The 24,579-nt window shown below is 47.8% G+C and overlaps 2 protein-coding genes across 3 annotated transcripts in view; one reads left to right on the top strand and one right to left on the bottom strand.

Moving 5' to 3' along the window:
* Positions 1-294: 294 nt before the first annotated feature.
* ZNF346 (zinc finger protein 346) lies at positions 295-9,261 on the bottom strand. The gene is made up of 7 exons (XM_054389085.1): positions 9,201-9,261; positions 8,986-9,089; positions 8,801-8,896; positions 7,263-7,413; positions 5,725-5,964; positions 2,538-2,631; positions 295-1,285 (listed from the first exon to the last, which is right to left on the bottom strand). Exons 1-7 carry the CDS (start codon positions 9,259-9,261, stop codon positions 1,180-1,182), a joined length of 852 nt encoding a protein of 283 aa, XP_054245060.1. The 3' UTR covers positions 295-1,179.
* A 4,741-nt stretch (positions 9,262-14,002) lies between these two features.
* Positions 14,003-24,579, top strand: part of UIMC1 (ubiquitin interaction motif containing 1) — a 34,945-nt gene continuing 24,368 nt past the window's right edge. The window contains exons 1-2 of one of the 2 annotated variants that reach the window (XM_054389077.1): positions 14,003-14,152; positions 21,468-21,555. In XM_054389077.1, the coding sequence (XP_054245052.1) occupies positions 14,003-14,152; positions 21,468-21,555 (238 nt within the window). Of the gene's footprint in view, positions 14,153-21,464; positions 21,556-24,579 lie in introns of both variants that reach the window. The other variant, XM_054389076.1, reaches the window with a different exon arrangement.

Below are 24,579 nucleotides of genomic sequence, written 5' to 3'. Positions count from 1 at the left end.
AGTCTTAATTTCTGGGTTTGAAATACAAAACGTCCCTTTTCCAGGATGATACAAATGTGTCAGAATTTTGAAGAGAGGGGTTGGGCAAGTAGTGTCTAATGAAGGACTAATGAAGGTAGATTTTCAAAGATTTACAGCTAATGACCAGCTAATGATTTGACCAAGTTATACTAGTTTTCTGCTGCATCTAGATTTATTTCCTCTCTTCTCCCCCCCCCCCCTTAAAACCCTCCTTCCCCAGAGTATTTTGGTGGCAGTAGGGAAAATGCTGCATTTCCATGCAGATCCCAACAGAATTAGAGATGAACTCACCCTTGCTCTACCTTCCTCTGCTGATCAGATGCAGATCTTGGAGATCTCCATTGCTGCCAAGTTTGGCTGAAATTAGTTTAAGTCACAGGGGGTAAAGACACACACGGTGAATGATCACGTACACCTGTTTCCATAGGAAACCAGGCTGAACAGTTACTTCCTTCCACATGGAAATCCTCACAACAGAAGGATGAGCTGTGTGGAGAGCCAGGATCTCAAACCTTTCTTACAGCCCTCCACTCTCACCAACAGCAGCTTGCACTTGTTAGACCCAAACAACCAGAACCAACGGCGGTGGTACTGCAAGAGGCTCTGATGGCAACCAGTGGCTCATGAAATTCTGCACACAAACCTGACCAAGGGAAGCATGGAAGGAGATGCCACTTTGGTTAGTTCCTACTTTTTTGGCCTGTACAAAGCTAGACAACCTGCACTGTGTCCCACATAAGCACTACTCATTATGGTCTAGGAGCTCTCCTCCAGTAAAAGTGACCTCTGAGCATGGGATGCTGGCTCTCCAGGTGCAGGAATCCATTATTTGCTCTGGTGAGGGAGGAGGTGGCCACTTTCAGCTTGTTGCCAAACCTTCCTTATACCAGATACACACCTCCTCTCACACTGCACCCACCTTCACAGGAAGCAATTATACAATGAAAACTACTCTAAGGGAGTGAAATATTTGCTGTCTAGCAAGTCTCTTCCAACTTGATCCTCTTCCTGATAGATTCAGTCCCCGTTCTGCTCAACGGGTGCATACAGGAGGGTAGGGCTTTGCTTATCCAGAGGGATAATGAAACCATTGTGGGCTGGCAAAGGATGTGTGTTCTTGGGACACCAACAACTCCAAGAACAGTGCTGCAACTTGCTCTAGAAGTCTTGGCTGAAATAACTGTAGCCTCCTGGGGCAGTTGACTCTTCCCGGACATACTGCTGTGGTGCGAATGATCCAACAACTGGCACTGCTCCTGGCATCCTGGACATTGAAGGGAGCAAGAGGAAGAGAAGAAAAAAAAAAAGAGACAATGTCAGAAGTGCCCTGAAATGTGCCAACTGCAATCACTGCTCAGCAGGCATGGCTGTCAGTGGAGCAACAGCCTGCTGTAGCCAAGTCAACAACTTGCCAGAAAAGCTTCCAAGTGCATCCTTGCCCTCTGTGCCTGTGTGTAAACAGACACCTTTAGTGTGGCAGAATTAGCTATTGTGCAGCTCAAGGAAGATTAACCAGCTTCTATTACAAAGCAAGTATCCTGGCTCTCCTCAGACTGCAGAAGCTGGCCTGGAACAAGACTGAGTGGCTGAAGCCAGGAGCAGCTTTCTGGAAGGGAGTTGTGTGGCTGCAAAAACTCAGACAACATCTATGTCCTTAAAGGGTATATTTATGGGGGTGTGTTAGGAACATCCTCAATGTTATTGTTCTGGAATGGGATACTTTTTGATATGATCTGGTTGTGCTGTTCAAGAGCTGAAACTCTCTGGGATGCCGGATGGAGCATATGTCTTCCAGAGAGCCACAGGAGCATGGGGCTGTTATTCCACAGATAAGGCAACAACAGATGCCAGTTTTCCTCCTGTCCTCACTTCGAGGCAGGGTTTCTTAATATCTTCTAAGCAGCTCTGTAATGAACCCAGGCTCATTACTGAGCCTCTTTCAGTGAAATCTTTGAAATCAGAGATCTGAACTTTACCTGTCCATAACAATTACTTTTGGTACTAATCATCCACCAGACTAATATTTTTTCGATTCATAATACATGCAGGGAATGCCATTATTTAACTTATCAGCCGTGAGAGCAAGTTCAGGAATACAGTGTTAGGTTTCCAGTGGGTCTTGACCACATGCCAAATTTCAAGACCAGTAAACCCTCGAGAGGTTAGAATGGCAAGTAGAGCTCCGCTGAGCCAGTCTTTAATTAAATTAAAATCTCGGTTGTGAGAGAAACCGTGTTTAATGAGTGTCAGGCTGAGCTGCACTGCAAAGATCCAGGCTGAGCTGAACGCTCAAGAAACGAAATCAACTGCAGGGCCCTTCTAGTTCAGCAGCATCCCGGAGCTGCCTGCAGAGGGAGCTGCAGGAAGGGATCGGCTTCAGGACGCAAGCTCACACCGGCCCTCTTCTGCTTGCAAGTCAGCTAGAAATACGCGTTCAGAACTGCATTTTAAATTATATTCAAGCTGCCATTTGAATGGAAAGGCTGGAAAAACGCTTAGACGCCAACATTACTTACTGATTCTTGTGTTTGAAGCCACTGATGTGAGCTTGGTACTGCTCTATGGAGTTCAGCACTATGTTACATGTGCTGCAGGGGTACCCCTTCCCAGCTGAAAGAGACATCAATGTTAGCACACACAGCTAGCCAACAACGGGGTGCCTGAGGCAGAAACAAGTGAGATAATCAATCACTTGATGTGTTAAACAGCCGCTAAACAAAGTCAAGTAGCAAGTCAATAGCCTGTCCAGGCGGGGAGGCCACAGAATCCCACTACCCCACCATGTATCAGCCAGGCATTGGAAGGGAATCACTAAGCCTTTCAGAAAAGCTTTACAGGTCAGAACATGGGTTTGTTTACCTATAAAAACAAAGACATATTTCCTGTAAACTTTCACAGTATCAGATATAGTAAAAGTCTCAGCATTGAGAGATGCTATGCTGCCTTCACGGCTTCATTTCTCTCTCAAATGTGTACTTCTTCTTGATCTGTACATCTCAGAACAGATAAGGGAAATACATAACTGCAAGCTTAAAGCGTTTAAATAAAAATAAAGAAAGAATAATTTAAAAAAAGCAACCAAGAGGAAATTACACACAATGTCCAGCTGCACAATGCAGCATTCTGCTAAGCCCTGCTTAGGTGCCAACTGAGAACATGAAGCTCTATCGTTGAGCAGTTTGGTTACAGTCACTGTATCAGTGAACTGGGAAAAAAAAAAAGTTTCCAACAATAGTTGTACTAAACAGATCAATGGTTTTGTGTAACATGACAACTCCAGCTGGAATGAAAGTTCAGGAGTTTGCAGATACTGAACAGCCAAGCATAGCAGCACAGCTCAGCACAGAGCAGGTGAAGATCCTGGCAGTTGTCCTCAAGACACTAAGCACTCTTAAAATTTTGGCTCTCTGGGAGTCTCACAAAGAAAACATTTCCCTAAGGTGAAAGAGGAGACTCACCCCACCAGGGGAGCAGAGCAGCATGATCACAGAGTGAGAAGCACATGATGTAGCAGACACCTCCTCACCCAGCTGCTGCACCTCAGTGATTTCAGACTAGTGGGACATGTAATTCTCAAAAGTGAGCCAGGCCTGGGCAGCAAAGGCCAGAGGAGCTGTCACAACCCTTGGGTCTGCCTCCCTGCATGACTGAGGTCAACATCTCCCTGTACCAACTCAGGTGTGTGCTCAAACTTGTCTAAACTGCACTCCTACGTCCCAAACCAGCAGTACCTAGAGGAGCTGTAAGCAGACAAACACCTCAGTGTTGCACTGTAAAGAACATATTTTTACCTGCTGCCACAGATCCCAAGTGAAGAGAAGTTTAGGGGCAGGCATGGCTGTCAGAAAACAGAGGCAACAGAGAGGAGAAACATCCTTGACTGCAGCCCACCACATCCAAACAGCCTCCGACAACAGCCCAGGCTCGGAAACTTCACCTGAACAGCTTGAGTGCCTTGGAGGTGTGTCATGGGCACTGTCCTGCTGGCACTTCATAGCAGACATTGCTCACACAGGCAAGGGCACAGCCCACCTACCCAGCCTGCCTGGGCTAGGGCTCCTGCCACTGTCACACCACAGTGGAACTATTCATCAGACCCCTCTAATTAGGTACTGAGCAGATGGGTAATGTGAGATACCAAGCACCTTTTCCATCTCCCACATGACTACACAATGTGGGAGAGAATATTACTGAGATAATTGAGCTTCATTTCTTGTAAGTGCTACTGGTATCTAAAGGTGGCCTGGCAAAGAATTACAATAATTAATCTTCTGCTTGTGTGGGCTTTTATGACAGAGAAAGAAGCCCTTGAAGAAGATTTTAAGATGATTTGTCTGCTTATTATTTACCTCAAGTATCCAGCAGGTACTAGACTTCCTGGTCCAACAGAAGGCTGCTGGGAGGAACAAGGGAGTTTACCATGAGCTCCTAATGCTTTTGCTGGACTCCAAGGGCTTTCATCACACAGAACTGCTCATAAGCAGCAGATCATAAACCAAATGAGTTTTAACTGTCTGCCTAAAGTTCCTCCTTAACAGCCCTTTTTTTTTTACTCCCCCCACATTCCTGTTTGCTCTGGAGAGAGTTGCATTAGTTCATCAGATGGAAGTGCCCACACAGAGGCTGAAAGGCATTCAGGGAGAAATTTCTCTGGCTTTCATGTGCTTTGAAGCAGCAGGTGCAGTTAAACCTATTTCTTCCATCTTTGGCTAGTCCCCTCCAAAGACATCAAATGCCACTTTTATCTTTCCATTTTGGATGCAATTACCTAGTTAGAAACAGTCCTGGCCAAAATCCCTGGATTATCTGCACAAAGAATAAGAATGATACATCCCCAATTAGACAACATTGCAAAGCACAGCCCAAAGCTTGTCACAAGTTAACTATAGCCTGAAATCTCTCTTGCTGTTGGGAATCTCTCTTCCTCTTGTGGCCAAGAGAGCCAATGGGATCCTGGGATGTATCAGGAAGGGTGTGTCCAGCAGGTCTAGGGAAGTTCTTCTACCTCTCTACTCTGTCCTGATGAGACCACACCTGGAATACTGTGTCCAGTCTTGGGCTCCCCAGTTCAAGAGAGACAGAGAACTGCTGGAGAGAATCCAACAGAGAGCCACAAGGATGATTAGGGGACTTGAGCATCTCCCCTGTGAAGACAGACTGAGAGCCCTGGGGCTATTAGTCTTGAGAAGACTGAGAGGGGATCTCATCAATGTCTATCAATATCTGAGGGGTGGATGTCAAGTGGAGGGGATCAGGCTCTTTTCAATGGTTCAAAGTGGACAAGGAACAATGGGTTCAAACTTGAACATAGAAGACTTTACCTCAACATGAGGAAAAACTTCTTTCCAGTGAGGGTGACAGAGCACTGGAACAGGCTGCCCAGGGCGGTTGTGGAGTCTCCTTCTCTGGAGACTTTCCAAACCCACCTGGATGCATTCCTGTGCAGACTATCCTAGGTGATCCTGCTCTGGCAGGGGCATTGGACCTGATGATCTCTTGAGGTGTCTTCCAACCTCTGATATACTGTGAGACTGTGATTACATCAACCAAATCAATCTTACGGTGTATGATCAAGATCCTCATCACCAATTTTGCCCTGCTCCCCCAGCATGGACTCCCTCATCTGAAGACCTGCCAGACACATACCATTGCTCTCCCACCCAGCTCTTCAGCTATTTATTAGCCTGCCTGCCGAGAACTCACCCATGAAGGACGCCGCTGGTGCATCAGGGGTTCGACCATAGTGTGCCATCAGCTTGTGTTTGGTCTCTTGCTTTCTGTGCTTCTTGCCTACATAATGCTGTTTTGCCATGAGGGGATTGTTGAAAGTGGCATGGCAGAGGCTACAGAACTTGTCTGGGTCAGTAATGTCCTTGTTTGCTTCGTTAGAAGACACAGTAGAAGTGGGGAGGGTGGCAGGATGCTTCTGTGGGGGCACTGGTTCTGTAGGGTGAATCCAAACTCTTGGTCAGCCACAAAACTCAGAAGTAAAAAACAGTCACTTTATTCCCCTAAAACCCATGTTAAAAAAAACAATATCCCACTACACCTAAACCCCAAACCTAGACAGGGAATGTAGGACATGGAGACAAATTAATGTTGCTTCTACCTCTTCCCTTAACACTGCAGAACTGAAAGGCATGTAGTAAGACAAGTCAAAGTAGCCCAGAAAATCTTTAAGGGTTAAAAAAACCCAAAACAGCTGATTTGCATTATTCTTCTTAACCTAAGCATGGCCCTATTCAAGAAACACTGGGCATGAATGAGCTTCCATCTGCAATTACCATCACCCAGCTAGAACACAGGTACAAGCCCCCATGCAACAAAGGCAAGTGGGTTTCTGGAAACACCTTGCAGCTGCAGAACTTGATCCTGAACCAAAGTCATGAGGAATCTTGCCTAAGAAATAGCACAAAAATGGGACTAGTGTGGTGAATCCTGTTTCTGCCTGGAAGATCACAGCTCAGAGCTAACACAAGCTGCCATCCTCAGGCACACTCAAACGCTGCATTTTTACTCTGTCCTGACCAGCTACAGCACTCCAGGCTCTTGGCTGCTCCTACTCGCCTTAGACAGAGGATCTCCCTCCCCACTCACTGGGCCTTTCCATCTGCTAGAAAAGGGATGAGACACACAGGCAGCTGCACCAGGTCAGAGCTGAGGCCTGCCAGGGTTGCATGCCATTGTAAGAGAGGTCAACAGCAGGTGCTGTGGGAAAAGCACAAGGTCAGGACAGGTACATGCTGATGCTTCCCAGCTATATTCTCCCAGTTCCCATCTATCTGCAGCTCACAAGTCATTGAATCTCAGAGGCTACATCTCTGCAGTTGAGCAGGCCTGATGAATTTGCTGCATCAGAGTTTTACCAGTCAACTTCAGCTCCTGTAAGCTTTCCATGAGCATAATACCCTATGACAAGCATTTCCACCACTTAACATCACCCTCTCTGAAGAGTGGCTCCTTCCTGGTTCCTGCACACAGGGATGGGTACAACACTGCTGCAAGCTGCATTTCTCTCAAACAATGCAAAACAAAACTGCTCCACTTTTTGCCAACACTAACCCAGCATGATGGCTGCTGAGAGATGCTGTGTCTCTGGAGGTGCTGGCTTACTCTGTGTCGCACTAAAGAGCCCAGACATCCTCACAAGAACTTACACTTGGGCTTTAGTGAGCCTCTCAGCTTTTTTATTGCTCGAGCAGCCACTTGGTGCAACACAAAACCACTGCAGACAGTCATACCTTCCACTTTGGGGGACTGCTGCTTCATGTTCTTAGCATGGGTCTTGCCCAAGTAGTGAGATGTTGCCACGGCTGGAGAAGAAAAGGTCATGTTGCAGATGGGACAACACTTGTTCCTGTCTTCCCCATTGCTGCCTTCCTGCTTGCTGTCCTGTGCACACAGAATCACAGCATGGTTGGAGTTTGGGAGGAACCTCTGCAGGTCACCTCATCCAACCTTGTCACGAGAAGAATCACTAAGCCATAGGGGTCTAAACAATAGAATGTCTCTGTTTATCTTGATTATTAAGCTGAAGAAATGTGACCAAGCAGGATTTCAGCATCAACCTCTTCTTCACTGGAGAATATTCTTGCACCAGATGACTTTTTTAAAGCTATTAGTGAACCATACCAGGCAGAAGGGCAGCTCTGGCCTGTATGGGTTAAGGACAAGGTTAAGTGTGTAGCTGCCAGTATTGGCATAGGCAGCCTTTAACTCTGCAAGGTGTGAACCAAGCAAGGCAAACATTCATCTGCAACATGACACCACTGGAGCAGGCAGCAGCAGTCAGTTCTCAGCCTAGCACTATGTGCAAAGGCATCTGCCTTTATCCCCTGCTGCAAATGTTGGAGAATTAGGGATTAAAACTGAAGTGATCATAAAAGTAAAATCTGTTTCCCAAATGAGTCATGGGGCAGACAGCTGGCCAAGTGGAATGTGGTGCCTTTACTGACCAACAGGCTCCAATCACAGCCTGAGGAAACTTGAAAATGGATTGCTGTGGAAAAAGAATTCATAGAATCATAGAATAGTCTGAGTTGGAAGAGACCTCCGAAAGTCATCTAGTCCAACCCCCTCTGCAGTCAACAGGGGCATCCTCAACTAGACCAGGCTGCCCAGAGCTCTGTCGAGCCTCACTCTGAATATCTCCAGGGATTGGGCCCTAACCACCTCCCTAGACAACCTGTTCCAGTGTTCCACCACCCTCATAGTAAAAAGCTTGTTCCTAACAGCCAATCTAAATCTGCTCTTCTCTAGTTTGTAGCCGTTACCCCTTGACCTATCACTGCATGCCTTTGTAAACAGTCTCTCTCCATCCTTCTTGTAGGCCCCTTTCAGGTACTGGAAGGCTGCTGTTAGGTCTCCCTGGAGCCTCCTTGTCTCCAGGCTGAACAAGCCCAGCTCCCTCAGCCTGTCCTCATAGCTGAGGTGCTCCCACCCAACGTGCTCTCTGTGACAGCAAAGGTTACGCAATGATACTCCTGACAAGCTGTCACTCTTACTCATTTTCCCCTTTTCTTTCAAACAAGACTATCAACAAAAAGCAATGTACATTTCTTTCAGTGGGGAAGACATTCTCACCTAGGCTGTTTAAGTGGGAAGGGCAACAGGAACTGTGCTCGTTGAGACAAGGCCTTGACAATACACTTGTCTTTGAGCTCCTCAGCTCTCACAATGCCCTTTCTGAGCAGGTTTTCTTCATCTATTTTTAAGGTGCCCCAGCCGTACAACAGCAGGCCCCGCTTGTCGGTACTCGGACCTGAAGAGCTCCTCTCACCTGCTTCACATCCAGCTTCATCTTCTTCCCGTGGGCGAGCTCCTCTCCGCCGTGGATGGACAGGTACCGCCTCACCTTGTTGGCGTGCTTCTTGCTCTGGAGAAAGCAGAGAGAAACCCGCCGGCCCCGCCGCTCAGCACCCCGCGCTGCCCGGCGGCGGGCGGCGGCGACTCCCCGCTTCCTACCTGGTAGTGGGCCAGCCTCTGGGACTCGGAGATGAGCAGGGCGCTGCACACCTTGCACTGGGCCTCGGTGAAGATGTGCCCGTTCTCCCGGATCAGCCGGTCCACTGCGGGGCGGGGAAGGGGGACACAACCAGCGCGTCAGCATCTGGGCCGAGCCGCACTGAGCCTTACAGGCCCCGAAGAGCGACCCCCGCCTTCGCTACCCTTCTCCTCACCTGCCTCCTTGCCCACCGGCAGCCCCGCGGCGTCCCCGTTGCTACCGGCCCCGTCCGCCATCTCTGTCGGCCCCGCCCCACTTCTCACCGCTCTCGCGAGAGCCGTTCACGCACCCTCGCCCCTCCCTCGCCTAGCAACGGCGGAGCGAGCTCCCGCGAGAGGCCCGTGCGCCCTTGCCGGTGGAGGCGGTGATGGCCATGTCGGTTGTGGGCAGGGCGGCAAGGAAACTGCGGTTTCCCCGAGCATCTCTGGCAGGCCCGCGGGGCTTGGGCTTTGTGGGCGTCTCCGCTGCGATAACAGCGTTAAGCGTAGGAGTAACCCCTGAGGCACTGAGTTTTCGTAGGCAGGGAGTTGAAGTCTTGCTAAATCACGCTTCTCTCCTCCCAGGGAACCGGCGCCCGCCTCTCTGCCCGTAGCACCCGTCACCAGGCTGAGAAAACGGCAGCACCTGCAGCCGCACCTCAGAAAGTGGCGCCGGGCCCCATCGGCACCTCACAGCTGGGTCCATCGCCTGCCCGCCCGCGACATGGCGCCGCCCGCGTCACCACCCCGCTAGCCATGTGACGCGCCGTGAAGCCACCGCCGCCGCCATCTTGGGTGAGGGCAATGAGGCCTCCTCCGCCAACTTGACTACGGGTGAGAGACCCGCCGACCGGGGCCGACGCGGCGGGGCGGCCCGGTGGGGAGGCAGCGGCGCCGCCGTCTGTGGCCGCGCAACGGGGCGGCCCGGCGGGGGCGGGGCGCCGGCCGCGGGAGGCCCGGGCCCGGTGAGTACCTGTGCCCCGCGGGGCCTGGCGCGCCGCTCCGCGCCGAGCCCGCTGCCCCGGGGCTTGCTTGGGACTCCTGTGCGCTGAACTCCCTTACTCGTGGCCGTTTCTTTCTTTGGGGCTGCTCCAGGACTGACCTCCCACTAGGCATGCCTACCGGCTCCCGCCCCAGGTGATCCGGGTACCGGCGGACTCCCGCACCAGCCCTTTGCCCCGGGGGTGGGGGTGCATTCCACTATCGCTCCCCTCAAGAGCTGTACTCAAGCCCCTCGTCCTGGAGGGGACCCTGCTTCTGTGCCCTTTGCCCTAGAGCTGTCCTAGTGCTCCTCTTCTGGGGCAGTCCCCTAGGGAGGCCACTCCGAGCACGATCCCCCAGAGCTCTCCCCTGGCCCCATTCTCCGAGATACGCCTCCAGGCTGGGCCCTGGGGGCAGTTCCTGCCCCTCTTGGCTCTCCCTGCCAGATCTGGCTTCTTTTCCAGAGGCTGCCATCTCTTTGGTTTACTCCATCTGTCCTGGGACCCTCCCCATGCTTCCTTCCCACTTCGATGCTTGTTGAGTTGTCCAGATTCCCGCCCTTGTCAGCCCAGCCCTCATCTCGCTGCAGAGCCCTCTATGCCTGAAGGCATTTGCTTGGGAAGGGGAGGACCTCGGGTGGGTGTTGGGGAGAGGGTTGCTCTCCCCCTATGCGGAGCTTGCTGCTGAAGGAGGGATTGATGCTGTGTGCGGGACTTGCTTGTGCTGGACTAGAGAGAAGCTGAGCAGTTAGGATCTCCTGCAGAGCTCAGCAGCATTTGCAGATGCACGGCGTGGCCTCTGCAGTCCCTGTGTCCCTTCTTGTGAAGAGACAGCTCTACAAACGGATCGATCCTGTAAACAGTTCCTCTCCCCCTGCGGTGCTGTGAGCCCTCGTGTCCTGCTGGGCACAGAGCATCAGCTGGGCCCTGCGTGCTGGGTCGAGCAGAGGGTCCAGGGATGATATTTCCCGGGAGGCAGGCGGTGCTTGCCCTGCCTGAATGCTGAGCCTCTTTGCTGTGCTGCCTGGGAGCGTTTTGCCTCTTCTTTCTGAGCTGGGGGGGAGTTGTTTACAAAGCGACAGCCTGTGCCTCAAACGGCTCAGAAACTCATCCGGGGATGAGAGTCATTCATTTTTGGCTTCATTTTCAAGCATTTTTCAAGCTGTCACAGCTTGGCAGGTCTGTAGCTGCAATGTCAAGATTTAGAATTATTCTGTCGGTAATTGCTTTCTGATTCATCAAAATGATAGATGAGAGGGAAAATGACAAATAATCATAAGTTGGGGATCTTCAAGGATATCCCTAAAAATGTGACTGGAGAAGCATGGCATGTGTGGGGCCCCTTGTCAGGAGGTCACCTTTGCTGTCAGAGTATTTACAAAGAAATTCTCTTAAATTCAGAGTTGGAAAAAAGCCCTGAATAACTGGAAAACAAGCTTGAGAGCCAAACTGCAAAGGTAGTTGTAGATAATTCAGTCTTTGGCCTATTTTGCTGAGCCTAAAAGCAGGCATTGTCACCTTGGGTACTAGCAGCTGGTCCTTCCAAGTGCTAAAAGCTTCTGTGCTTAACTTCCCTACCTGAAGAAGGGGGGATGTACTCTAATGCATGTTTTCTTCCCTCAGCTGCACCAGCTTGTCTAATAAAAGCTATTACTGCTCTCCTACTCATAGCCTCAGACGAGCACAGCTACAAGTGATCTCTTACTTGTCTTGTTCCCTTAGTTACGTTTACAGAGACTCACTTTGCCACAAGTCCCTTCAATTTCAGAAGTGTTGTGGGAGTTGTGTGGTTACATCTCTTACATCTTTTTTTTTTCTTTCTTTTTTTTTCCCTCCCTTTCCTTTAAATGTTGAAGGTAGGTGACTCATCATAACTCCAGCTGATATTTTTCAGTGATCTCTTGTTTAGCACAGTGCATTGAGCAGAAGATGTATTGCAGAGTCAGAGGAGAGCTAGTGGTGCCAGCGTGGATTTGAAAAACAAGGCAGCATGGCAGTTGCTTGTTTCTGTTTGCTTTTGTTTTGCTGGTAAAAAGATTTACAGGCTGCCTCCAAAAACTGTGACCTTGTACAGGCTCACTTACTGGAGGCATGGGCCTGCCCAGTGTTCCTCCTAAATGCCTGCCTGTGTAAGTGGTTTTCTTCCGATAAGGGAACCTTCCCCACCACGATGGATAACGCCCTTTGTGGTGGCAGTTGGGTGTGAGGCTTGGTTCATTTCACTGGACAGAAGGCAAAGAGACCATTAGGAGCAAAAGCTAAAAAAAGGAGAAAGTATAATGAGCATATTCCAGGAAGGCCTGAGTTCAGCTCAGCTGGAGCTTTGTTTTGTAAGAGTCAGTGCTTTTACAAAAGCAGTGCTTGTTGTTGTTTCCTCTCGCTTAAACAGGCAAACCTTTGGACTGCAGTGGTTGTTGCAGTCAGTTCTGGGGCTGTGCATGCCATTTGTACAATATGCTGTCTTCAGAGAGCTCAGCAAACCTTCAGTTCAAATCATGACTCACCAGGCTAATTGTCTTTTGTCTCTAGGCATGCGTGTGCATGTATTTGCCGAAGAAGGAAGGCAGAGGGGCTAGGGGAGCTTTTGAACGTGTTCCTCTCAGCCTCACCTTGCTGCCTCGGACTGTAGATGGAGCATTGCACTGCTGTTTGTAGTGCTGATGGGGATTTCAAACTTCTTGCTCATTGGTATTTCTACATGCAGTGTCTATTTGCAATTTTATGGTGTTACATAGAAGGGTTCCATACTATACTGGGTAACATAGATTCTTTGTTGCATCTTATGTTACTCTGATTTTAGATGTAAGCAGCACATCTGAGCTATTTCAGTGGAAGGCAAAATGATCTTGTGGAAGGACACTGGTCTGGGAACTGGCCAACTTAACTTGCTTTTCCAGCTCTGCCATCCTCTGGTGTGTAACAAGAGGCTTGTTGCTAACTGCTCTGCACATGTTTAATTCTATCTTAAACAGAGCTGGTCGTGCTCAGCCTGCTTTGTGAGGCACTGAATGTTGTTACTTGCCAAACAGCAAACAGACAGAAAAGGGTGGCTTAACTCTGTGTGCCATCCTGCTTCTCTTGTTCACTGAGATCTCCTCCTCATCCTCTCATCTGAGTCCTTTTTGATCCAAGCAGCTAATGCTTGCTGTGCATCTCTCCAGCAGTCTATGGGCTGCCAAGGGAAGGAGATGCTGGAGGACTAGCTCTCATTGTGTGGGCACCTGCCCTCAATTGTGCTGTTCATAGAGCACTTAGGTTTGCACTAATAACGCTCAGCAGGTTCCTCCCTGCTCGTCAAGTGCCTTCTTTAGTACAAATGGTTTGGGCATGTCTGTGCAGAGGGCTTCCGGAGGCTGATGCTTATTGAGGAATCCAGGCTGCAGATAAACTTGTCTTGTTTCCAGCCTGCCACTGCTATTGCTGGCGTTTTCCCTTTTTGTAGTTGCTGGTGCAACCTTCCACCAGGCTGCTGTGCCGAGAGCAAAACAGCTTTGTTTGGGGAACGTGCCTTTTTCCCTTGTTTTGTTGACTATGAAAACTGACGAATAGCTGTGCTGTGGTGGCTTCTGGTATGCAAGTTTCAGCTTGATCTGCTGCCACAGCCCCGGTGTGTTCAGTGCCAGGAGAGTGGAGCTATGGGACTGAGGAAAGGTTGTTTGGGGCTGTGTTGGAGAACAGGAGACCTTCCATGAAGCGATGCTCTGGAGGAGTTTGCTGATGATCTTTAAGAGGAAGCCTCATTGCTTTGGAGCAAGGGCATTCAGAGTAGCTTTGGTCTGCGTTGCTGTTCCCCTGAAACCTCTTTATAGCAATCAACTATAATAAAGTATTCTTAACTAGATGAGTGGTGACTAGTACATGTGGCTCCCAGTAATGCTAAATCCACCACACTTTGTAATAAGGTTCTAATGCCTGGGGTATTTTGCCTAAAAATAGCCTAAAAAGGATGACTGTTAGGGGAAATCTAAATCAGAAGGAAACAAATGGCTTTTAATCTTTCCCTCTGTTTAGAGTGAAGGATGCCAAGAAGGAAGAAGCCCACAGAGGGCTTGGACTCCCGAGGTCAGGATGGGGAGGAGAAGGAGGAGGAGAAGAGGAACCTCAGCAATGCCAAGAAGAAGCGCAGTTTTGTGGATGCATTTATTGTTATATCCGACAGCGATGGAGAGGTCAGTGATCAGCTCATGGTGCCCAGGGCCTGTGCTGTGCCTTGAGCACTCCATGCTGTATGTGCTGGGGTCAGGCTTTGTGCAGAGCTTATGATGCTGTTCCCTTTCTTACATATGAGATGAATCAAATCCTATTTGACTAGGAAATGAATGGTGTACTTCGTGAGGGTGAGTTATGAGTCTGGGATTTGATAACCAAATCCTCTCAGAACTGAATGTGAAACGTAATTTAAAAGTAACCTTTCCTCAATCCCTTTACAAATCTTTTTTTTTTTTTCCATAATTTTTATTTGATTGATTTCCAGCTAAACCGTAGAAACACGATTCTGTATTATGTGCAAATAGAAAGAAAATGACTTGGAACCACAGACTTGTGAGTAGCTCAGGCACAGCTGGTGTCTGGTAAACTGATCCTGAATTAGAGAAGCCTGAGTTTGTAACCTGCTTCCATAGGGTGTCAAGGTGAGCTGTGGTATGGATGTGGCTGGCTAAGACATAAAGGTTCCAATCTCTGATCCCTTTACAAACGTCAGCCTTACCCTGAAAGGCTGAAATGTCTGTGTCTGTTACACTGCTGTTGGGATAAGTGCAGGAACTCCCTCTGGGGGGAACCCACAACCCTGAGAATATGTCCTTGACTGAGTGAGGTACATGAGAGGAAATTATTCTAATCGATATTTTTAGGCATGATCTTTAAGGCTTTGCTCTGTCTTGTCAGTGATTTGGGATCCTAAGCTGCTTTCTGTAATTCTGCCATTTTCAAGAGCATTTCATTTCACTCTCAAGCTGTAGATCCTAAATCAAGTCCCTTTCGTTCCCACATCTGCAGCGTGCTTCTCCACAATAAGGCGATTATCATGTGAGGAGGGGAAAAGAAGTAGAAATAAACAGTAAAAAGCTGTAGGGCAAATGATATTGGATGTTTTTTTTTTTTTTCTTCACATTGTCTGAGTTCTTTCCCATTGGGAAATTCCCTGAAAGAAATGGAACATATGGCAGTAATAGTTCAGTGGGGTTAAACCCTTAGCTCTGCAATATGCTAAGTTAACTTCAGATGTCTGCTGCATCACTGGCCTTTATTGTGAAACCTATAAGGAAAAAAAAGAAATCAGCAGCTATAAGAGCTGCTGCAGTACATAAAAGATCAGGACCTGTTATTGTCTGCAATTATTCATCTCAATGTGCGTGTATCTGAAAAAGAGGAAACAAACGTCTCTTAAAACACATCTATAAAAAGGTTAGGCTCCCTGGCTGTTCTGTAAGTTTGTCTATAAACAATAAATTCTGATGGCATAATCGGTCATATTACAGAAAAGGATATGCTCAGAGAGGCCGTTAAAGAGCCAATTAGGTTCTGTTTTAAGTGACAACAGTTCAGTCAGTCGAATGAGTGGATTTATTCAGTTCAGTCTCTTTCTTTCTGTGAGTCATCAGCTTCCAGATCCAGTGCCACAGTCTCTTGTCGTGTTGTTTTCTGCAAAATCAACCCCCAAAATGTGATTTACTTGGGATCTCAAAAAAACCCAACTGTCTGGCTTCTGTAACTGTCTCAACTCTTCAGCATACATCAAGTTGAATTTCAATTTCAAACCTTGTATCTGTTGTTCTTGCTCTAGTAAGACCTTGTTAGGTGTTCAAGAAGAGGTGTGGGAAGCTCAGATCAATAGCAATTTTAGAGAACAATACATTCTCAATTAATCTTGCATCTGTTAGGACATGGTTCCTTATGAATCAAAAGCTACAAGGACAATTTGGGCATCATTGATTCGATGGCTTTCTTCCTTGGCAGTCTCTTGGCAGGTATCTATAGAACAAGTCCCTAGTTCTGCTTCCAGACCAGCAGATCTTGTAGCAGCTGCACCTGGAAAGCCTCCAGCTTCTCACTTTTGATGATCTTTGGCAGACTGCCTCTCCCAGGAATTTTTCAGTCATGCTGGATTATCAAGCTCATCCATGTTATTTTGCCAAGTTTTCTTTCTTTTCTCATGTCTGTGCTGTGGCATCTGCAGAGCTGCATCAGAGGAATTTTTCTGGACATGGGGCTTTCTGATCTCTGCTATATATAATCCTGGATTCAGGGAACACTTAACTGTTTTGAGGAAGGGTCATACAAAATAAGAACAGTCTCTCTGGCTTTATGGAAACAAGAGGAGATGACCTTCTTCATGCAGATTGTGTCTCTGAAAACGTAGACATGACAAATGAACAAAGTGGTTCCTGTCTCCCCTGACTGTTTAAATCCTGTGGGGAATTGATTGCCCATGCCAGAAGATGGGTGGTCATTCACAAAGTCACAATATTTCAAGGAGTGCCCAGCGATGCTCTCTCCAAGCACAGCAATTCCTGGTCTGTCTCATCAGCCTCCTTCTTGAACTGGGCTGTTGATAGAGACTTTTCTACCCACAAGACTTTCTGAAGGCACCTCTGGAAGATGATTCTCATGCACAGGAGGCCTGGCCAGGCATGAGTATTGAGCACAGACAGAGGCCCAGCAGTTTTGCTAAGCAGTTTGACTGATCTGCAGCCTGCAGTACAGTTGATCCCAAAATGCTGCTGATCTGCTGTGAGACTTTTTGGAAGAGTCAGTTTTTCGTGGGTAGATCCTTTGGGAGTTTTGGAAGTACCTGGCTTCACTCAGAGCATTTGCATGAAGTCCCACAGGCTCTTTCTGCCACACCAGCCCTTGGGAACAGGTGATAAGACTCCAGGGTGATGAGTGCCATCTATTTCTGCATGGCATCCATGGCCTGTCTTCCCTTTGGTGTGGAACATCCCTTTGCCTGAGTAGTTCTGTGTTTTGGAGATACAGTCTGGATAGAATCACAGAATTGTTTTGGTTGGAAGAGACCTTTGAGATCTTTGAGTCCAACTGTTAACCTAAGAGTGCCAAGTCACCACTAAACCATGTTCCTTAGCGTCACATCTACATGTCTTTAAATCCCCCCAGGGATGGTGACTCCACTGTTTTCCTGAGCAGCTTGTTCAAGAGCTTGATAACCCCCCGAGGAAAGAAATCTTTCTTAATGTCCAATCTAAACTTCCCCTGGCACAGCTTGTGGCTGCTGTTGTCCTATCACTTGCTACAAGGAAGAAGAGACAGACCCCCATAGCAGTGTGAATTGACATTACAGGTGAGCTGTTGGTTTTGGTAGAAAGAGGGAGGTGTGTTTGGGCATTGGCTGGAGTATCCAGACCATTGCCCTCCCCTGGTCTCCATCACCTGTGGCAGTGGGCACTTGCCTTGGGACCAGGCATGCCCTCAGGGACATCTTGCTATGGAGAAGGTGGTGCTGGAAGTTTCACAGCTGGGATGGCAGTTCCTGACCAAGCAAGTGAAGCAGAGCCTCGTGGGAGTGCTGCTGCAGCACCCTGCTGTCCCCATGGGCTCTGCTGTGGTACCAAGGGACCTGGTGCCTCCAGTTCCCAGTGGAGAATGCATTGAGCGTGCTGTCAGGGAGGATCCACAACTCTGCTGTGCTCACTCCTTGGAAATCAGGCTGGTCTGAATCCAGATTCCTCACAGCCCAGTAAAAACCCTTTTTTCTACAGAGGCTTCCCTCCCATGTGTCAGGAACTGCACGTCTGGCACAAGCCCCATTGAGTGTCACTGTTCAAGTCTCCACTTCCAGTGGGTTTGTTCTAATGAGCTGAAAGATAGAGCAGAGCTGAAACATGTTTTGAACTGAAGGCAGAGACTAATAAAGTAGGGTGAGAGATTTGTTTCAGCAGTAGCCTTGGCTAGGGTGAAGTGTGGCATTTTCTATATCTTATTTGGCTTTTAAAAAAAATGAGTCTGATTTTCATCTGCATATTTCCCATGCAGAATGTGTGATGTTTGGGTTTACCCTATTGTTAGATGATCTCAACTGCCATTGAGCAGAAAAATTACCCAGACCTTTTGACTTTGCAGTCTACACTTTTAGCCACGGAGATGTTCTTCTGTAGCCCTTCCTTCCCTGAGGCAGCAGAAGATGACTTCTGTGGTTTATGATGTAGATTCAGGGGAGCAGGATGTGGGAGCCTGGCTACTGGCTTCCATTTGTGGGCTTTTACAAGCGAGTGGAGCTGTATCTGTTTCTGCTAGCAGAGTCAGGTTCTCTTAAGTATGTGCAAAAGCATTTTTAAAATGGGAATTTGATCTCCTGCTGTCTGGTGAAACCAAACAGGTTAAAAACAAAACAAAACCTCAAGGCAGAATAGCAGCTGCTTTCCACTATATGTGTAGGGAACTTTGAAACCCATCTTTTTCTTGATCTTTGTGCAATGCTGACAGTGAAATTGCTCATAAGAGAGCATCATAAATTAAACTGCAGAGCCTGACACACAGGAAGAGAATTTGGATTCCTTCTGGCCGTTAGGCTTCAAACTGAAGGCAGAGGAGGAGAGGTGGTCTCCAGGCTGGCAGCGAGCAGAGGTGTGCAGTTCCTACCTTGCCTCCACTATAGTAATTAGTTTCCCTGGAAGTTGTGTTTTGAAGATGACCTTGTAACTAAGAGTATTGACTGCAGTTTGGGAATGTTTTAATTGATTATGATTATTTTTGGACTAGTGATCTTATTAGAAAGGCAGTTGGTTGAGTGGCCCCCTGAGTTCCTATTATCCTTGTAGACAGATGAGCATTAAAAGGTTGGGTCAGAAAGAGCAAACCCTGTTGTCTTCTCTGAATTTGCTTGGCCCCTTCTGCTTCTCCCATCCATGCCTGCATTTATGCAGAGCACTCTAGGGCCTGCGGGGCTCTCTCCCAGCAGAGGTTCAAACAGCCATAAATCCTAATTAAAAGGTATGTTTTATTTTCTGGGTTTAAAAATAAAGAAGATTTAAGAATTCTTGGAATTGAGATGTGTGTGTATATTTTGGCCCATCAGGATTAATTGGATTTGCTTCAGTGGTTCGCTCTACTGTGGCTGTTTGGTAGAACGCTGCTAAGCAATTTAAACATTTCTCCAATGTATGAGGTTCATACAACACGTGTCCTGCAATAATTTTGCTCCTGCTACCATTGTAAATGTCGAGATTCTTCAGGACCCAGCATGAGGAACCGAGGCACATACTCAGTTGTGCAGGGAAAATGGGCAGCTGGCCAGCACCGGGCATGCTGTTTCCCTCCAAAGCCCTGGAGGTGTTTGAGCCCCGTCTTGTCCTGTGGTGCATGTTGTAAATGTGTGCCTCTGTGCACAGAGCAGACACTGGCAGCCCTGGAAAGTTTGGTTTGCTCAAATAAATCACATCCGTGCCCTGAAAAAGAGCTGCAGATGAGAGTGTCAGGGTTGACCTTCCAGCAAGTGCAAGAGTGATGAGGAGAAGATTGATGCCTAGAGAGAAGAGCTGGGGATTTGCAGAGCCTGCTAGGATTAAACTGCCCCTGTCTTAAACTGGAGCAGGTTTAGCACTGCTAGACAGGACTTTGAGGGAGAGTGGAAAAGCTGTTACTTAACCTCCTCCAGCATATAATCCTAGTGTGGTCCTGGTGCGATCCCACAGATTGTTTCCTGCTCCCTTAGGTCTGAACTCCCCACAAGGTTAGCATGGAGATGCTGCTGCAGACCCAGGCAAAGCAATTCAGAGTAGGAGAACTGGTGGCTTTTGGAAAACTGCAGAGAAGGGTGATGTGCCAGGGCCCTGGGGGAGAGAGGATTTTACCTACTGAGCATGAGCTAGGCAGGCTCAGAAGAAGAGAGCATCCATCTTATAGGAAAAGAGAATCTGGCTGTGTAGAAGCCTTTTGGAGACACGGTGGCAGGTCTAAGAAATCAAACCCAGGCTGGATGTAGAAGGGAAGGAATTGGTCAAAAGAAGAAACCCTTAGGTGCAAGCACAACTGTGTGTGTGGACTTGCTGAATATGACTGCTGCCTTGTGAGGTAATTCTTAAATCAGTGGAATGAGGACTGGGACAGGTATTAGGGCATGTAAAAGCTGTAATGTATTAGTGTTTCAGGAAACCACTTAATAGTATGTCTTGCAAAATCTTAGTTGGATAAATAATTCAATTTGGTCTAGGTAGTAAACATTCCCGGATTGAAATCCTGCTAAAAGACTGTCAGCAAAAGCTGGTGATGAGCAGAAGAAAGGCTTGTTTGGGGGAGATGTAAAGCTGAGGCCAAGAGGATCAATATTAGGTCTGTGTGCATTTTAACATCCCCATTAATGATCTGTAAGAGGGAGCAAATGGTGTATATACCTTAATAAAACCCAGAGATAACACTGAAGCTGGAGATGTCTTGGACAAAACTCAGCATGGAGGTGCACTCCAAAGGACTTCCCAAATTCAGAGACATGAGCAATAGAATCACCAGGAATCAATTACTCTTGAAAATAAGCAGTGTGTCTACTGGCATTAAAGTAGTGCAAACCCCATGCCCCACCTTGAGGCCCCCCTCCAGGCACAGGAGGTGGTTGGAGGTGCAATTGTGTGGCCAGTTTGCTGTGAGTCTCATGGACAGCAAAAACAGCTGCAGCCAGAGCTGTGTGAAGCCCCATCCTGGCCAGGCGTGGGTCTCTGCCTGAAATGCTGGGTTTGATTCTAATCCTACATGATTTAGAGAGACAAATTGGAGGGGGTCCAGTGCCAGCCTTCGGTAATGTGTATGCCCTCGCTTAAGCCGTTAGGACAGCAACTTGCATAAATGTGTGCCAATTAAGCCTGTGACCATTCTTCTTGTAGTTCCTGTGCTTAAAGCAGCAAGCACTTGAGTTGTTTGTGTGGGTATTATTCCAGGAGGCGTTGAAATGACAAATTTCTGAAGTATTCAAGCTTCAGAAATTAAACACATGTGGCAGCACAATGAGAGAATAGCACCAAGTGTAAATACAGCTGACTCTCCTGTCCTTGGGGTCCATTAGTTTGGGTCCCCCAAAAGGGTTAGGATTCTAGTTCTGGTCAGCTGAAGTTGTCTGGGCTGAGAAATAGAAGCTGCCTGGCAGGAAAAAGTCCTGGCTTACAGGTGTGCCATGTTCAGTTATAAAAAGAATTTGTTTTTCCGTTTTGAGTGCTCCAAATACTGCTGTTTTAGCAAGGCCAAACAAATTCTTTCTGAATCATGGGCAGCAGGTGCAGTGCATGTTGGTGACTGGCATGAAGTCTATTGTCTCTCCTGCTTTCCTTGTTTATGTCAGTCTGTAACTTCTTGCTCCTTATGCTTGTCGCATAGCTTTTAATAGTTACAGAATGTGCTTGAATTATGTTTGAAATTCAAATTTCACACAAATGGAGGCTTGTTCTTGAACCAATGTTTGTGTCTGAGTGGGGTGGGGGGAGCTGGTAGTATTTCTTACATGTTATGTGCTCTCGCTATATTTTTTTTCCATTACAGCAGGAGTCAAAGGAGGAGAGAGAATTGCAAAAGAAGAGATCCAAACAGCAGCTGGAGAGAGCGAAGTTTGCTGCTAAAAGAAAAATTACACGTAGGTCTCAAGTGTGGGGCTGGGGAAGTTGACGGGTGCTGAGCAGCTTCTGCTGTTTGTCTTAGATTATTTCTCTTGCAGAAAGGCTGTGAGTGGCTGGGGATGCAGCTCTTGGAGAAGACCCTTCTCAGGGGTAAAATTTGCCTTTCTGAATAGGCACACTGTCACTTGTTTTCTCCCCAGGCGACGTGTGCACAGGCTGGAGCACTTCCAAAATAAGTGTGCGAGGGTGTCGGTACCTCACTGGCTTTCAAAACTGGTTGAAGCTGATCTGAAAGCACTGTCAGTCACAAGCTGCTTTCCTGTTCAGGCCCCTCAGCTGCTGCCTTTCCCTGAAACGTCGTGAGGCCCTGACCTGACAGTCGCAGCTCAGGGAAGATCTGAGTCGCAGCTGACAGTTCCTTGCAATCATCGGCTCACAGCGCGGGGGCAGCCCGAGAAGCCAGCAACGTTGGGCATCATAAGGAAGGGTGTTGAGAGCCAGAGATTTGCTTTACGTCATTTTGCTGTTATATAAAGTGTTGGTGCACCCACATCAACAATGCTCTGTGGTCTCCATGTCTTGAAGATACAGTTGAGCTAAGGGACGTTGCTGAAGGGCAACCCGAGTCATGAAGGGGAGGGAGCAGCTGCCTTAGGAGGAGTGACTGAAAAGCCTGCGGCTGCTCCGTTAGGTGAGGAAGGTGGGATCAGAGTTCACACCAGGAAGGCAGTGCCTCAGCTGAACACAGAGCTGTTGTTTACCAGCTCCTGCAGCCAGGGTGTGTAGTTGGTGGAAATAGCAGGAATAGGTTTAGAGCAGGTGAGGGAAAGTAATGCTTCACACTCCTGGTAGTCTTTGTTACAGAAATTTGTGGAGGGGTCAGTACTGGCAGCTTTAATAAGGGATTAAATGTATTGATGGACAGTAGGTCTATAAAGAGGTGCTCAAGGGAACAGGCTGGGATATTCCCAGTCATATTCTGCAAACAGTGTTTCAGAATGCTGAGGATGTACAAGCAGAAGGCGCTGCTGAGCGTGGCCAGGCTTGCTGGTACAGCACCATGTGTCAGAGTGGCTGGACAGGTGGGACATTGCTTTGCCTCAGAGGATCTGTGCCTGCAATGTTGTGCTCTGCAAGGCTGTGTGGCCCATCCAGCATGTTAAATTAATTTTAAAATGAGAGAGATGCTGTCTCCTGCAAAACCCAAAGCAATCACTGAACAAAATGGAGCACGCCACTGCTCTGCAAGCAGCAGCAGCAGTTGGGCTTGTCAGTCCTCAGAGGGCTCGTGTGAATTAAATGGTTTTTAATAGAGGCCTAAGGCCATAGCATGAAACAGCCTGGCTCTTTGTGGGAGCTGAAACCCACTGTGCATGTCCTGTGTGGAACAAGTGAGACAGCAAAGTCAGAGATGGGAGAAGAGTTTTGGTTTTTTTTGTTTGGTTGGTTGCTTTTTTTCCCCTTTTCTTTTTCTCCCAAAACAAACAGAACGCCAAATAATAGCTGAAACCCCCCTTGGAGATGCTGTTAAAACGTGACCAAACATATGGTGCTGAGAACAGGGAGCTGCTGAAGTTGGATGTCCTCATTGCACTGAGTATACCAGGCTTTGGGAGCAGGTGCCCTGCGAAAGGCATTCAGAGTGCTCCAGAAAATAATCTGCATGAGACAGGGCTGGCTCTCTACTCATTGGATAAGGAAGAGTTTTGCTGTGTTTCTAGATGTTGAATTTCTTGATAATAGTTTTTCATTTCCTGGGGCAAAAGCTGCCTATTTTTTTTTTTTTTCCCCAGCGTGAATGTCTGCCTCCTGGAAGCGCAGGAGGCTGGGGGTGCCTGGTGCTGCTTGGTCGCTTGTTTAAGCCTGTGTGATAGTGGGGCTGTTCTCTCGTTTATGGGAAGCTATAATTAGACTTTTGGTGTTTGCTTTTGGGCAAATTAAGATTTGAAGTCGTAATTATTTTTCTCAGTGTCTTTAAATAAATTCTTCGAACTGCGAGGCGAATTGCTCTTTTGTGAAGATTCGGTGCTTCTGGGTAGAGCAAGTTCTTCCTCCTCAAAACTGGAAAATTTCAGATATTTGCAGGCTCTGGTTCTATAGCACATCCTTCCCTTTCTACTTTGTTGTGGTTTTATTCATTTTAACCTAGAGCCATAACTAAAATATATCTGTGACGTTTCATCCCGACAGGATAAATGGAAACGCAAACCCTAAAGAAGTCTCCTGTTTTCCCAGAGGAAGTCAGTGCTTTAAAGCACATTTGAATGTTTTCACTTTGGATATGTGGAAATACTGAGATCCTGCATTTCCATTATTTTCAAGTAAATCTCTTATTAGTTAGTGTTAGAACTACAACTAGTGGGGTATTGCATCTAACTCACTTTGCAAATGTCAAAATGGAACATGAATCGCTTAGCAAATTGCCATATTAGCATTCAAAACAACTCCAAAAGGGTTTAGTTTGTTTAGGGCTGCAGTGTCTTAAAAACAGTTTCTCCCTGACCCCTCCTTGCCATCTGTGGGTTTCTTGGACTCCATGGTCCCTGGAGAGGTGCTGGGATTTCATGCTACGTTGGGATGGATCTGTGGCAAGTGGATTTTGGAGTGTGAGATGCAGAATTCCCGGCCAGAGGTGCTGGTGCCTCCCCAGCCAGCAGTGGGAATGGACGATGTGTGTGAGCTGGGTGTACAGCAGCCTGTCTGTTCGGGCAGAGGGGAGTCGTTCCTCCACAGTTTATGGGAGACCCTGCCTTGCTGGCCTGGCCTGGGAGCAAGGCTGGCCTCTGCTGCAGGCTCCTGGAGTGCTCCTGAGCTCTGCTGGCACACACTGGTTGGGGGCAAACACAACGCTCTGGATTTCTAATCATCCTAAATTATGACCGGTGCAATCAACATCGAGTTTAATAAAACACATGGTGCTGAGAAATGATCAGACATGGAGCACAAAACACCATCAGCTCCAGACTGCTCAGCTTAAAGCAGGTCAGGTCTCCTGGAAGGCATGAGAAGAGCTGTTCTTTGCTCTCCCCACCGTAATGTCA

This window comes from Indicator indicator, chromosome 18, assembly GCF_027791375.1.
Source record: "Indicator indicator isolate 239-I01 chromosome 18, UM_Iind_1.1, whole genome shotgun sequence".
Lineage (NCBI taxonomy): Eukaryota > Metazoa > Chordata > Aves > Piciformes > Indicatoridae > Indicator > Indicator indicator.
The sequence above is the reverse complement of the archived record's forward strand: the minus strand, read 5'-3'. Positions and strand labels throughout refer to the sequence as shown.